This window comes from Ranitomeya variabilis, chromosome 5, assembly GCF_051348905.1.
Source record: "Ranitomeya variabilis isolate aRanVar5 chromosome 5, aRanVar5.hap1, whole genome shotgun sequence".
Lineage (NCBI taxonomy): Eukaryota > Metazoa > Chordata > Amphibia > Anura > Dendrobatidae > Ranitomeya > Ranitomeya variabilis.
The window spans coordinates 451044307-451059849 of NC_135236.1; the positions used below are offsets into that span (position 1 = coordinate 451044307).

At 45.8% G+C, this 15543-nt stretch overlaps 1 protein-coding gene across 1 annotated transcript in view; it reads right to left on the reverse strand.

The window, feature by feature from the left end:
• Positions 1-15543, reverse strand: part of PLXNC1 (plexin C1) — a 551210-nt gene that overhangs the window by 226710 nt on the left and 308957 nt on the right. Inside the window, exon 13 of the mRNA XM_077265401.1 lies at positions 1209-1409. Coding sequence (XP_077121516.1) covers positions 1209-1409 — 201 coding nt within the window. The remainder of the gene's footprint in view (positions 1-1208; positions 1410-15543) is intronic.

Below are 15543 nucleotides of genomic sequence, written 5' to 3' on the forward strand. Positions count from 1 at the left end.
AGCAAAAAAAGAATAATTTACTATTAACAGTCAAAGAGTACGCTAATCACTCAAGTGCAAATTCTTGACAATTGGTTGTTGTACCATTCCTTGTGACATATGGTGCAGGACTGAATAGGAGTATTGCCCTTGAATCAGTAAATTTGAAATTCACATATTACCAGTGGATGTTAAAGAGGTTTTCCACTACTTTTTATTGATGACCAATTGTTAGGATAGTTCATCAATGTCTGATAGGTTGGGGTCCGACACCTGGCACCCCCATCGATCAGCTGTTCTCAGTGTTGGCTGTGGGAACTTCTTGATTGCAGAGCTGCTTCGTCTCCTGATAGTCTCCAGGGTACTACACATCCGCCACCTATTTAAATCAACAGGAGGCAGATGTGTTGTACCCTGTTGCGGCCACTATCAAAACATAGAGCAGTCCCGCAATTGAGCAGTTCCGGCCAACACCATGAACAGCTGATTGACTTGGGGTGCTGGGAGTCAGACCACGCTTGATCAGACATTGATGACTTATACTAAGGATAGGTCATCAATGAAAAAGTAGTGAACAACCTGTTTAATGAATACAGAAGAAGGCTATGTCAGCATGGTAACTAAGTGGTTAGCACTATTACTTTGCAGTGTTGCAGATCTAGGTTGAAATCCCACCAAGGACAACATCTTTAATTAGGAGCGAGTAAAATAAACAAATTTAAAACATAAAGGGTGTTCATTTAAATGTTTTATTTTCTATAGTAGTTTCTATTTAAGTCACTAGTATTCATCAGAAGGTGTAAAGAGATGGTTCAATAAAATACCAACTAAAGTAGAGATGAGCGGATCGATGCGCAAAGTTCCTGAGTTTCCACATTCCTAGGCATTTGATTTGACAGGTACGGTTTGATGTCATCTGTGTGGCGCACAAGTGATGTCTTGCCAGCTCTGCTAAAAGTAAGCTAAGCCTGGAAACCCAGAGGGTAAGAAAATTTGCACAGCTCCTGTCCTTGTGCAGAGAGCACTGACCTGGACCGTGGTCCGGGCTTGTGTGAAGCAATCCGCTCATCTCTAAACTAGACATATTTCATCCATTTTGGCAAGAGAAGATGAGTTATTTCCCTCTTTATAGAAAGACACCATAGTTGGTTTATTTACAATTGTATTTCAGTGCTGAATTGGACATCACATTTTATCACAATAAACTAAAAATATGTCTTGACACATACCTCTATTAGGAGTTCAATTTCGTAATTGTTATAATTTAGTAGATAAAAAGTCTTGAAAATAGGGTCCATCTTATAAATTAATTCTCCACAAATTGTAGTACTGTCTTGAATCCTTAAGTTTATATTATAAGTCTGTGGGTTTTCACCTAGTCTTGGAGCTTGAAAATGACAGTGTGTTGAATTTCCTAAGCACTTATTTGCCTGGAAAACACAAAAATATGGCTTGGTTTGTATAATAGATAACTGATAAAAAAAAGAAATCTATAAGCATCATACATCTTGTAAAAAGGATCTTTCACCAAAATGTTTCATGTTGTACTGAACACAACAGCCCCAATTCATCAAGACTGGTGATTTTCTCACCATTCATGATGAAGGGCATGGTGGAATCAGAAGCTCCTGATTTACAAAGAATTGCAAACGTCTTCATGAATCTGGAGTACCTAACAAGTGAGGTGTGTCTCCATTCGCCACGCTAAATCTATTTCTCCAGTAAGTGACAGGACTGAAATTTCTGCAGTAGGGAATGCCGCAGCTTATCATGAATTAGACGAGTTGTGGCCTTGAAAGGACGTGGCTGAGACCCTCGGTGCTCCCTCTCTCCTAGGTGCTGATCCTGTGCACTTTATGCGGTACCCGGATGGTATACCTGTGTCAATGTTTTACTGTGATGTGCTATGTTTGCATTGTATTATTGTGTGAAGTTCCCTTTAAATTGTTTATGTGTATTGTATTAGCTTAGGGACAACAAGGAGTTAAGCTTTTGGGCTGGACCAGCAGCCTAAAAGCAGCAGAAAGCTCCGGCTTCCAGTCAGTGCCCCGGGCAGGTTTGCCCAGGCAGGTGCTCAGCAGTGATCGGGAGCTTGCCAAACTCCAGGAGGGGGACAGAAACTGCTGCCTCGGATCCAAGGGCAGTGAAGCGGGCACTAGGACTGAGTATTGCCCAGCTGAGGACTATAAGCGTCCAGAAATCGGCTTAAGGATTGTCACTGTGGACTGTCACTATTGCTGCCGCCATTGCTGCCATTGATATGGTGAAGAGTAACAGGGAAAGAGCAGGAAGTTTTATCAGATTTGCTGCAACTACTTTTTCTACCTTTTTCCTACCCCTTTTATGCAAAAATAAATAGTTTTTCCTGTTAGATTATAGCTGTGTTCCTGGATCCTGATAGCCCTTGCTGCAGTGACTGTGGAGAAGAGGTAAATCACCTGGGGTCGCATCTAGCTAGTTTGTGTTTTATGTGCCAGGGGCCTGGGTGCTTGTGGACTGTGACTTTAAGTGGACTCACCCACAACTACCACCCCGTGCCACCTTTTTACAGCCTCACAGTCCCGCTTCGCCCCTATCCTACCACAGCTTCACTCATTTTGGTGTAGCTGGGAGAAATTGGTGTAAAAATGCCAAAAGTTGCAAAATTTTGGTGGGACTACAAGTTGTACCAAAAAGTTACAACTTTTCAAAGGTTTTATACCACTTTTTGGACATAAAAGCTTTGATGAATTGGGGTCACTATGTAATAGTGCCTGCAGAAATATTGCATTCAAATATTTGGCACTTAATGAGTCAACTTTAGGGGTCCAAATGGGTGTAACTGAGGGCATTAAAGCAAACCAGTCAGCAGTCAGCCGATATAAAATACGGCCATTGTCTTTCAGGGCTTTTCTACAGCATTCTACAATGCTGTAGATAAGCCCCTGGTCTGACCTGCAAGATAAGAAAAATAAGTTTTATTATACTCACCCAGTGGGGCAGTCCGGTGCGTTCTGGTCTGATGGATATCGAAGGTCCAGGTCCGGCGCCTCCCATCTTCTTGCGATGCCGCCCCCACCTGTTGCTTCATCACTCCCCGGCATTGCGCTCCTGCGCAGGTGTACTTATTTGCCCTGTTGAGGGCAGAGTAAAGTATTGCAGTGAGCAGGTGCTGGACCTATCTGACCTTTCCCGCTGCCTGCGTCAGACCGGGGGCTTATCTACAGCATTATAGAATGCTGTAGATAAGCCCTGAAAGGCAGTGGCCATATCTTATATCGGCCAAACCTGGTGACAGGTTCGCTTTAACTTCTACCTTGTGGATTGTAAGCTTGCGCACTCCTCTTCCTCACTCCTCTTGGTTTCTGTTGAATTAAGTGTTTACTCTGTTATGTCTTTATTGTTTGTACAAGTGAACTCTGAAATGTAAAACATTGCGCTATAGAATTAAAATGTATCATTATTATTCTGCTTCCTGTATGACACTGACCAATCATAAGCAGGCTCCAACATAGAAGTGCAGAAGGACCTGTGATGATGTCATCAGAGTCACATAACCAGAGTCCACAGATCCTGCCAGCTGGAATGTGCAACCAAAATAAGCATTGAAGATATAGTACACAGCACAGATGTCACGACCCACAAAGGAAATGTCACGATCCCAAAGGGTCGGTCCAGCGGACTGCACAATGAACACCAACAATGAGGATGGAAAAAGGGGGAGGAAGGCCCTCACAATAGGGAATGAGGGATAAGGCAAACGCAGCTCGATGGTGATGGAAATAACATAGGCTCTGGAGGTGCAACAAAAACAACAGAGCGATGACCTGTGGAATATGTTCTGTACTTGCATTACTGGGGGTGGCTCCAACTGAAAGGTCCTAGGGCTGAGAACAACGGACATCCGATACGGCCCGATCACCCTAGAGTTCCAGGTCCAAGGTGCGTACTTCCACTTGATGCTTTTAGGGGACACCCACATGTACTCATTCATACACAGGTCCAGACCTGAACATTTATTTCCATGCATGTGTTTGCCAACAAATGGTAATTTCCCTGAGGAATAGACCACAGAGGCATCCCCCTGTGTCACCAGACTCATACCCTCGCTATACACAGAGGGAACCTCCACACTCCCCTAATAACTCCTCCTGTGAGGCATCCCCCTGTGTCACCAGACTCACACCCTCGCTATACACAGAGGGTACCTCCACACTCCCCTAATACCTCCTCCTGTGAGGACTAAAAGACTCAGGATTTGCTTGTCGTGAGGGCTGAGTCTTGCCCCTCCTCCCGGGTAGCACCTTAGCTGCCATCTCTGGAGAAGAAGGGGTAGGTTTGGGAAGGATGGCAGAGATCGTAGCACCCAGGCAGCAGTCCTTACAAGACTGGTCCCAACTGACTACTTCCCTGGATCACCAATTTATGACCGGGTTGTGACTCTTCAGCCAGGGAAGGCCTAAGACGATGGGAGTTGGCATACCCTTCAAGACGTAGCACGACAGGGACTCTTCATGAAGAGTCCCTATATGCAGGTTAATATTATCTACGATTTGGGCCACCCTCCCCTGGCTGAGAGAAACAGAGTCAATTGCCCGAACGGTAATGAGTCACGCCAGCATCCTACTGATCAGACCATGGGTCTGAACAAAGCGAGAATCCACCAAATTGACTCCAGCTCCACTATGCACAAGTACTGGAATAGTCTCAGTTTCCCCACCAACCACCACTTTAGCTGGACTGGTACACTGAGATGCAAAGGTGGAGGAAATGTACACACCCTGGTCGTCTCTCTCCACATGACCAGTGAGACACAGCTTTTGAGATGGAGTACATACTTTGGCGCGAGCTGGGCAGACATTGATGAAATGATCAGTCTGACCAAAAAAAATCATGCCCCCGTCCCACGGAGATCCGCAGGCAACCTAGTTTGAGAGAAGGCTCTTTCCACCTGCATAGGTTCGTCCATCTGCACCAGTGTGTATTCTTCCCCAGAAAGAACAACAGGGGGTAGATTCGGTTTGTCTCGCCCTGAGGCGTCTATCCACTCGGATAGCAAAGACAATGGCGGCCTCCAATGACCCAAAGAAGTATACTGCACCAGAGTATCCTGAAGCCTAGCTGACAGAAGCGGCTTCTAAGATCAGGGTCATTCCACTGTGTGTCAGTGGCCCATCTCTGAAACTCCGAGCAGTACTCCTCAGCTGGCCGGCCCCCCTGCTTGATTTTATGGAGTCTAGATACAGCCAGGGAAATTCCATCAGGATCCCCATACACCAGTGCCAAAGCCGCAAAATACTCATCCACAGACCGGAACGATGGTGAATCGGTTGGCAGGGAGAAGGCCCAGGATTGGGGATGACCCTTGAGAAGGGAGACTATAATCTCCAAACGTTGTTTCTCATTCCCTGAAGAACGAGGGCAAAGCCTTAAAGACAATTTACAGACTTCTTTGAATACCATAAATTTATCTCTCCCTCCAGAAAATTTGTCAGGGAGAGATACTTTAGGTTCCGGTTGGGCTAGGGTTTAAATCGAGACCAAGAACCTCATCACCTGCTGAAGCTGCAGAACCACCTGAATCCGCAACTCAGAAACCTCATGCATGAGGGATCGGATCAAGCGAGAAAAAGCCTCAGCCTGAGCCATGGGTTTACTGGAAAAAAGTACAGGTTGGTGATAATGTAACAAACAACAAGGGAAATGTTATGACCCCAAACGGTCGGTCCAGTGGACGGCACAACGAACACCAACAACGGGGATGGAAAAATGGGAAGGCCCTCACAATAGGGAACAAGGGATGGGGCACCTCCTAACTCAGCCTGTGCCTATCCCTAAGCTCCCTTAACTGATGTGAATTCTGCTCTTGGGCTCCCTCCTGTGGTTGTTGGTGGTAGTGCAGTTGTCTCTGGGTTGTAATCCAGGGCAGGTGTTTCTGCTGATTGCAGCTCTACTAGGTATTTAGGTGTGCAGGATCCATTAGTCCTTGTCAGTTGTCCATTGTTCTTGGAGGGATTGCATCTCTGTCTGGCTCCTCATGCCCTGCTGTCAATTCAGCTAAGATAAGTGTCTGGTTTCTTGTCTCTGCAGCACACATGCAGTGTGCTTTACAATTCAGTGCAATTCATTGTGTTTTTGTCCAGCTTAGACTTTGTTTGGATTTTTCAGTCATGCTGGATTCTCTGGAGATGCAGATATACATTCTATGTCTTTAGTTAGATGTAGAATATTTGTATTATCTGCTGTGGATATTATTTGGCGTTTTAATACTGACCGCTTAGAATTCTGTCCTATCCGTTTCTATTTAGCTAGTAGTGCCTCTTTTGCTAAATCCTGTTTTCTGCCTGCGTGTGTCTTTCCCCTTATATTCACAGTCAATATTTGTGGGGGGCTGCCTATCCTTTGGGGTTCTGCTCTGAGGCAAGATAGAATTCCCATTTCCATCTATAGGGGTATTTAGTCCTCCGGCTGTGTCGAGGTGTCTAGGACTTGTTAGGTACACCCCACGGCTACTTCTAGTTGCGGTGTCAGTTTAGGGTTTGCGGTCAGTACAGGTACCACCTACTCCAGAGAAAGTCTCATGCGGCTCCAAGGTCACCGGATCATAACACTTAACGCCCTACGCCGGTCCTTCCCCCCACCACCATGTGGCTCTTCTCTAGTTTTCACCTCAGTATACCCTTTGCTAGTGCACTAGCCAGCAAGGACGCTAGCCTCACCACTGCAGATGGTGTAAACACAGGGGATAGTGACAAGCACGAGACAGACAAAGACAGGGAATAAGGAAACTTGGCTTTCAAGCTTCTGCTGCATGCTCCACACAGCAAAGGATTCAGAACCAGGACCTCAAGCAGCTGATACATGCTAACACCAGAGAGCTCCCACCTCATTGATTGGTCTGCAGAGAAAAAACTCTATCACCAACAGTCAGCTGATGCATCATGTGGCTATTTAAAGGATGGTGGGAGTGGTCACCACCCACATCAGCTGACCAGCAACACAGCAGCTGCCAGCAAGGAAACTGACATTAACGTTTGCTGATACAAAAGCAAAAATAAAGTTTAAATTAAAGCAGAGCCAGAGCTGTCACGAATCCAAAAATTAATCGTGACAACAGAGGTGTGGAAATATTAACTAGAGTAAAAGGGGTGATGCGAAGTCCAAAGTAATTTTCATCATAAATCCCTATCTATTTAGTACCATAAGCTAAACTATTTTCTAGTATACTTGTATTAAAAATTCCCTATCTTTCCCTAAATGCACTATCTAGCTGCTTTTCAATTTTTTTCACTTCCTTTTTGATGAGACTTTGTTTTGAGAATCCCAATGCATTCTGGGATACTCAAACAAACGGGGTATGTATATTTTTGAGCACAACTGTATATGTCAGTGTAGTTAACACATTGGTGCTTCAAAGTGTGCTATATTTTTCTGTTTGTATATTATGCCATCATAGCAGCTTGCACCTGTTCACAATTGCATTTTTCACTTTGGAGGTGACTGCCTCCTTTTCTGACAGAGCACTCCTCCCATCAGCATAAGGCTATTTAGATCAATGCTGGATCCTACCTACCCTTTAAGGCCTGTCCCACAAGTCCAGATAATTCCGGTACCGGAAAAATCGGTACCGGAGTTATCCGTGTCCGTGTGTCCGTGTGCTCACGTGGCACATCAGTGTGGCACACGTGCGGCAGCCGTGTGCTGCCCGTGTGCCGACTGGGTACCACACGGACCGTGCAGGAGACAGAGCTAGAGATAAGCGCTGTCCCCTGCATCTGGTGCTGAAGCCGGAATTCATTCCTTCTTCCCAGCAGCGTTCGCTGGAGAGAAGGAATGAAAAATCATTTTTTTTGTGTTTAAAGTAAAGTACTCTGTAACCAACCCTCTCCCACCCCCTCCCACCCCCTGTGCGCCCGCCCGCTGGAAATAAAATACTCACCCGGCTCCCTCGATGCTTCCTCTCAGCGCCGCAGCTTCTTCCTGTATGAGCGGTCACGTGGTGCCGCTCATTACAGTGATGAATATGTGGCTCCACCCCTATGGTAGGTGGAGCCGCATATTCATCACTGTAATGAGCGGCATGACGTGACTGCTCATACAGGACAAGCTGCGGCGCTGAGAGGAAGCATCGAGGGAGCCGGTGAGTATTTTATTTCCAGCGGGCAGGCGCACAGGGGGTGGGTGGGGGTGGGAGGGGGTTTTGGTTACAGGGTACTTTATTTTAAACACACACACACAAAAAGATTTTTCATTCCTTCTCTCCAGCGAACGCTGCAGGAGAGAAGAAATGAATGGCGGCTTCAGCACCACAAGCTGGGGGGACAGCGCTTACTGTAGCGCTGTCTCCTGCACCGCACACGGACGGCACACGGACAGCATCCGTGTGCGGTACGTGTTTTACACGGACCCATTGACTTTAACGGGTCCGTGTGATACGTGCGCTCCCATGAACACTGACATGTCTCCGTGTTTTTCAAACGGACACACGGTCCGTGAAAACAAGCTGACATGTGCAGAGACACATTGATTTTAATGTGTCTACATGAGTCAGTGTCTCCGGTACGTGAGGAAACTGTCACCAAATGTACCGGAGCCACTGACGTGTGAAACTGGCCTAAATGTGTCAGTTTTTAGCCCTGGAGAGGCGGCATGATATTAGTTTAGGGTTTCGTCAAAGTAGGACACCTTGTTGTGACTGATGGGTTCTCAAAACTTGGCTATCTTATGGGCAAAGTACCTTCATTTTTACAATTAAACTCTATATAGAAGTAATGCAGTTCAAATTTCATATCATAGAATCGTAGAATGTTAGCGTTGGAAGGGACCTACTGGGTCATTATGTTCAACATCCGGCTCAATGCAAGATTCATTAAACCATCTGAGACAGATGTCTGTCCAGCCTCTGTTTGAAAACTTCCAGTGAAAGAACTCACCACCTCTCTTATCAGCCTCCTCCACTAATTGATCACCCTCACTGTCAAAAACTGTTTTCTAATATCTAATCTGTATCTTCTTTTCAGTTTCATTTCATTGCTTCTTGTGTTTCCATTTGCAAATGAGAATAAGGAAGATTCCTCTACACTGTTACATCCCTTCAGATATTTTCAGATAGCGATTAAGGGATAATTACTTTGCGTGATCTAGACACTATTCTTCTCTTAATACATCCTAGAACAGTGTTTTCCTTTTTGCTGCTGCATCACAGTGTTGACTCACGTGTAGTCTGTGATCTATTAGTATACCAAAGTCTTTTTCACATGTGCTGTTGCTTAGTTCTATTCCTTCCATTCTGTAGATGTAGTTTTCATTTTTCTTGCCCAGACGTAGAATCTTGCATTTCTCCCTGATAAATACCATTCTATTAGTTGCTGCCTATTGTTTAAGCTAATCTAGATCCTTCTGAATCCTTTCTCTGTCTGATCTAGTGCTAGCTATCCCTCCTAGCTTTGCATTGTTTGCAACTCTGATTATTTTACATCCAGTTTCCATTCTCTAGGTCATTTATAAAAATGATGAACAACACTGGGTCAGGACAGAGCCTTGTGGTACATAATAATAATAATAATCTTTATTTTTGTATAGCGCTAACATATTCCGAAGCGCTTTGCAGTTTGCACACATTATCATCGCTGTCCCCAATGGGGCTCACAATCTAAATTCCCTATCAGTATGTCTTTGGAATGTGGGAGGAAACCGGAGTACCCGGAGGAAACCCACGCAAGCACAGAGAGAACATACAAATTCTTTGCAGATGTTGTCCTTGGTGGGGTTTGAACCCAGGACTCCAGCGCTACATCACTTGAAACACTCTTCCAATTGGATGTGCAACCATTTATCACCACTCAATGAGTATGACCACTGAGCCAGTTATTAATTCACCTAACAGTAGCCTTGTCAATCCCATATTTGGTCATTTTTCAATAAGGATAGTATGAGATACTTGACTAAATGCTTTGCTGAAGTCAAGGTATACAATATCTACCACTTTTCCCTGATTCACTAAGTCAGTGACACAGTAGTCTACCACGAAATTTTAGAGCACTTCATGTTTTCTTCTGCTGACAAGCTTTTTGGAGATGGAAATTTCATTCTCCAGAAGGACTTGATGAGGACTACCAAAGGAGCTACCAAGGTAGAGAAGTGAGGGATGAACTGACTATAATAGTTGATAAATCCCATGAAGCGAAAACCGCTTTAAGGGAATGTGGCTCTTGCCAGTTCATCACATACTCCAGTTTGTCAGGATCCATAGCCAATCCTTTGGCTGAGATAATATACCCCAGGAAAGGAAAGGATTCCTGCTCAAACACACGCTTCTCTAACTTAGCGTAAAGGGAATTAGCACGTAGTAGTTCAAAGACTTTACAGATATCTCTTCGGTGAGTGGCAATATCTGGAGAGTAGATAAGTATATCATCCAGATACACTACTACTGAGGAGGATAGTAACTCAAGAAAGATGTCATTAACAAAGTCTTGGAAGACGGTGGGAGCGTTACAGAGACCGAACGGCATTGCTAGATACTCATAATGACCGCCCCGTGTGTTAAACGAGTTCTTCCATTCATCCCCTTCACGAATACAAATCAAATTATAGGCACCACGTAGATCTAACTTAGAAAATACCCTTGCCCCTCTCAGTCTGTCAAAGAGCTCTGAGTTGAGCGACAAAGGGTGTTTATTCTTGATAGGGATAGCATTCAACCCCCTATAGTCAATACATGGACGAAGTTCAACGTTCTTCTTCTAAACAATGAAGAACCCAGCCACAGCAGGAGACACAGACTTCCTAATGAAACCTTTAGCCATATTCTCCTTGATGTATTGAGTCATAGCCTCTGTCTCCTGGAGAGACAAAGGGTAGACACGCCCCCAAGGTGGCTTTGATCCCGGGATGAGGTCTATAGGACAGTCATAGGGACGATGAGGAGGAAGAGGTTCCATGGCTTTTTTAGAAAACACGTCGCTTATTTCCAAAAATGTTTAGGAAGAGGGGTTAGATTGGTGGTGACCTCAGAGGATCAGACCTGAACTTGGGCCTTCAGACACTGTCCCTCACATGACTTACTCCATCCTAGTATGCTCTCAGTGGCCCAGTCAATGTGAGGAGAATGGTGAGGTGACAAAGGTATACCTAAAAGTACCTAGTCTATACCCTCAGGAATGACCAGCAAAGAAATTAACTCTTGATGTCTTGGAGAAATTTCAAGAGAGAGGGGAATGTTCTGATGGGTGACCTGAGAGGATAGTGCAGACCCATTTACCACCTGGATGGTGATCGGCCTGGGGAACATTACTAGAGGTATAGCGTGCCGCTGAGAGAAAGCAGAAGACAAAAAATTGCCCTTTACTCTGGAGTCCACGCAAACCTCCATAGTATGAGAGATCAACCAGTAAGAGAGAGTCACCTTGAAAGTCAATTTGGAGGACATCGCCTTGTCTAGTGAGCCTCCTCCGATAGTCACTAGACACGGTCGAGATTCCAGAGGTTTGGCAAAGTTTGGAGTCAACCGAATCCTCTGCCTACACTGACCTCACTCCAACCTTCGTTCGGCATTCCGAAGGTCCATGCAGGTGGAGACAGATATTACGTCCTCCAGTGTGACGAGAATCTCCCAAGTGGTTAGTGCATCCTTTACATGATCAGCCAGCCCCTCCAAAATACAGGGTTAAGGACCTTATCCAGCCACTCCATTTCAGTTGCAAGAGTCCAAAATTTGATGGCGAACTAGCTGACCGTGGAGGAGCCCTGGGTTGATGCCAAGAGTTGGAGCAGGGTGTCATAGGTAACCCAAGGACCTAAGAAGACCTGTTTCAGGATGACCAAGAAAATCAGTGATGCTCTGGACCGCCTGATCATTGCTCTCCCACAGCGGCATAGTCCACTCCAACACTCTGTCTGTCAATAAAGAGACCTCAAATCCCACCTTGGCCTGCTCAGATGGGAAACGTGATGCCAGTAGCTGCAAATAAATAGCACACTGGTTCACGAATCCCTGACAGGCTTTGCTAACACCCGAGAACTTATCGAGTAAGGGGAATTGTATGAGAGATGGAGCAGGGGTGGCAGCAGACACTCTAGTCACAGCCTAACTAGCTGCTTGAGCCGCTACTGCGATAACATCCACTGCTATAGTTGTGCGCTCAAGAGCGGACAAACTGCCCTCCAGCTACTGGATGTAATGCTGTAAATGCTGCTTGTCCACAAATGCTAGCCAGACCCTGGCACTAAGATACTGTTAGGGTTGGCGGATGATGATGATGAAGTGCGATCGCAACCCAGGGTCCACCGTGCAAAGGAACGGTGGACATGGATGGAAAACAGCAGCTAGTAAACAATGAAGGAAGCGTGCAGCAAGTGATCTCGAAAACACATGGGGTTAAAGGTCACCCTGTGTGAATTGAAACTAATTTCCCAACTCTGTTTCACAGAGGGGTATAAATGGAAATACAGCTGTACCTAGTCAGTATTGCACAGCAAGATGCCACACTAATGAAAATGGCGCTACGTGAAATTCCCTGTTACTACACAGGTGAACGCAACCCTCTCAGGGGCAAGGGAACAGGTAGTGGACACAGTCTCAGCATATGCACACGCACAAACTCTCCGGAGGTGCCAGAATTCTAAAGGCTATACACTAGCCCTGAATTCACCCAAGCTCTTCTCCAGAGATGCGGGAATTCCAAAGACTATACGCCTGCCCAGAGGACACGCAGACAAGTCCACACTAGTATAATGTTCCAGACACACATATCACATAAGTGATCTTAGCACGCTGGTGTACTCTCCAGAGAACCGTTTATGCATTTCACTTAAATCCAGTCAGACAGGACCTTGCTCGAGGACCAATCCACAGGGACAACATTTAACTTTTACAATTCTCCAATCTTCTGGGAGTTCTGTTGTCCAGGAGTTTTCAAATATTCTGGTTAGTGGTTCTGCAATTTCGTCTGCTAACTCTTTCAGTACCCTAAGATGTAATTCATCTGAACTAGGAGATTTCAAATCATTTAATTTAGCTAAGTGTTCCTTCGCCATCTCTCTGTTTAAAGATAATGTTGAATATTTTATTTATTCAATAGCACTGTGAAGATCAATTGATGTTACAATTGCTTTCTTAAAGGGAAGGTACCGCATTTGTAGATCATTAATACATCAATGTAATGTAGCATAACATGCTGTTATAACCAAGATTTTATTGCATTTGAAACATAGTTTGTGTGTTATAGGAGTTTAAAGAAGACACTGGAGGCTGAAATCTTGCTTTCACAGCAGCAGCACGACACTATCAGTGTCATAATATGGCACCCCATGGTCATTGGAGATAACAGACCGCCGCTGACCCTATCTATTGTAATGGAGCAGTCACTGCTGTGAACTGGGCACGCCTCTGTGGCCTGCACAATTCACAGTAGTGGGAGTGTTCTGCTGCAATTTTCATGGAGCCATCGGCTGTCGATTTGTCTCCTGTCATTAGGATTTGCTAACAGAAGCAGTACTGCTTCAGAACAGATCCTAGATTGAGAGGAGTAAAATGTGGGAGAAAAGCTCAGGCAGAGTATCAGAGACTGCAAAGACATAAAGTAGGAACAGTGTACGATCAGCATTATCTCTGCAGGAGCTGTCAGCAAGAGCTGTGACTCATCCCTCAGATAAGATAAGGAACTGCGGGTCTGCAGTGAACTTGTGGAGGGAGTGAGATACATAAAGTCTGGGTGAGAGAGACATGATAAAGGACTTCATTCTTGGGGTACCGTCTCACAAAACGATTTACCAACGATCACGACCAGCGATACGACCTGGCCATGATTGTTGGTAAGTCGTTGTGTGGTCGCTGGAGAGCTGTCACACAGACAGCTCTCCAGCGACCAACGATGCCGAGGTCCCCGGGTAACCAGGGTAAAGATCGGGTTACTAAGCGCAGGGCCGCGCTTAGTAACCCGATGTTTACCCTGGTTACCGTCGTAAATGTAAAAAAAACCAAACACTACATACTCACATTCCGGTGTACGTCAGGTCCCTTGCCGTCTGCTTCCCGCACTGACTGACTCCCGGCCGTAAAGTGAAAGCAGATCACAGCGGTGACGTCACCGCTGTGCTGTGCTTTCACTTTACGGCCGGGAGTCAGTCAGTGCGGGAAGCAGACGGCAAGGGACCTGACGGACACCGGAATGTGAGTATGTACTGTTTGTTTTTTTTACATTTACGATGGTAACCAGGGTAAACATCAGGTTACTAAGCGCGGCCCTGCGCTTAGTAACCCGATGTTTACCCTGGTTACAAGCGAACGCATCGTTGGATCGGTGTCACACACACCGATCCAACGATGACAGCGGGAGATCCAGTGATGAAAGAAAGTTCCAAACGATCTGCTACGACGTACGATTCTCAGCAGGGTCCCTGATCGCTGCTGCGTGTCAGACACAGCGATATATCATATGGATATCGATGGAACGTCACGGATCGTGCCGTCGTAGCGACAAAAGTGCCACTGTGAGATGGTACCCTTGGTGCCTGTGTTTTCATACAATGTGACTATGGGGTTAGTAATGGAGATGTCTTACAAACGCCTCCCCATTACTAATCTCGGGGCTTGATGTCACCAGACAATACAAAGGTGACATCAACCCCCTCCCCAACTATCACCCCACTTGCCACCGATACAGGGCAAGTGAGAAGAGCCAGGCAAAGTGCCATAATTGATGTATCCAACAGATGTGCCTTTTCTGGCCAGCTGCGGGCTGCTATTTTTAGGCTGGGGGGGCAATATCCTTGGCCCCTTACCAGCCTGAGAATACCAGCCCCAGCTGCCTGCTTTAGCAAGGTTGGTTGTCAAAAATGGGGGGACCCCACGCCATTTTGCAAAATTATTTATTTAAATAATTAAAAAATAATGCTGTGAGTTTTGCCTGGCTGGTTAACAAAAATATAGTGGAACTCACGCCGGGTTTTATTTAATTATTTCACGAAAAAAGAGAAAAAACAAAGCCGCACAGCCAATGTGATATGAGCGAGGAACGAATCGTTCACTTGCGGTGTGGATGAATGGATGAATACTCCTCAGAAAATATGGGCGGTGCTCGCAGGAAACAAAGTCTGTACAAATGTATAGAAAAGAGAAAAAATGCGGCAGCACTCACCACTGCGGTGAAAAGACGATCCTTTATTCAGCAGTCAAAACTTGAAGACAACATCTTCACGGCAACGGGGGTGTGTGCATGAGGGAAGAGGTGAGCAGGGGACGACGACGGCAACCGTTTCGCGCTAAGCACAGCGCTTCTACGGGTCTATTTATTTAATTATTTATTTACAGCGCAGAAGCCGCTGATGAATACTCCCATCCACCGCTCCTGCTCTCGCTGTTATTAGCGGTAGCAGGTGTCGGATGATGGGAGCAGTTGTCACACCAGTGACTGATCACAGATGAGTGCTCACGCTGTCTTCTGACAGTGTGGGAACCGCGACTCTCTGATCGGATTTCACCGCCTATCAGAAGCGGTGCTTGCCACACTGCCATGCACATGACAGCGCAGCAAAAACACTGGATGTTTGGGCCCCCCATTCAAGTGAAAGGGGTCCGGGTTT